The 477-nt window shown below is 56.8% G+C and overlaps 1 protein-coding gene across 1 annotated transcript in view; it reads right to left on the reverse strand.

Annotated features, from left to right (window-relative positions):
* EMH_0022050 (importin-alpha re-exporter, putative) overlaps positions 1–339 on the reverse strand; it is a gene marked incomplete at both ends in the record, with an annotated part of 2,341 nt that extends 2,002 nt beyond the window's left edge. Inside the window, one exon of the mRNA XM_013501874.1 lies at positions 105–339. Coding sequence (XP_013357328.1) covers positions 105–339 — 235 coding nt within the window. The remainder of the gene's footprint in view (positions 1–104) is intronic.
* Between the last annotated feature and the right edge of the window lie 138 nt (positions 340–477).

The raw sequence follows: 477 nt of genomic DNA on the forward strand, positions 1-477 counted from the left end.
AGGATCGACTACAGTATCTGTGCTTCCCAGCAACACCAACAACAGCACCAGCAGCAGCAACTCCCGCTGCTGCTGCTGCTGCTGCTGCTGCTGCTGCTGCATACCTGCTTGTTTCACAGCAGCATCTGTGTCTTGGTTGATGAGCAGCAGCAGCAGCACGCGGAGAAACTGCTGCTGCTTGCTGAGGGTTTGTAGCTCTGCTTCTGCTGCTCTTACAGCTTGAGGGTTTGGCAGCAGGGTTTGCTGCAGCAGCTGCTGCAGCTGCTGCAGCAGCAGCAGCTGCTGCTGCTGCTCCTGCTGCTGCTCCTGCTGCTGCTGCTGCTGCTGCTGCTGCATCATTCAATAACAACGGGGAGCCACCGCTGCAGGGGTCGTCCGGTGGGGGGACGAAACCCTCACGGGGGTTGAGGGTTTACGAGGGTTTAGGGTTTAGGGTTTAGGGTTTTAGGGTTTAGGGTTTAGGGTTTAGGGTTTTAT

Source organism: Eimeria mitis, genomic scaffold, assembly GCF_000499745.2.
Source record: "Eimeria mitis Houghton genomic scaffold, Emh_scaff777, whole genome shotgun sequence".
NCBI classification, from domain to species: domain Eukaryota; phylum Apicomplexa; class Conoidasida; order Eucoccidiorida; family Eimeriidae; genus Eimeria; species Eimeria mitis.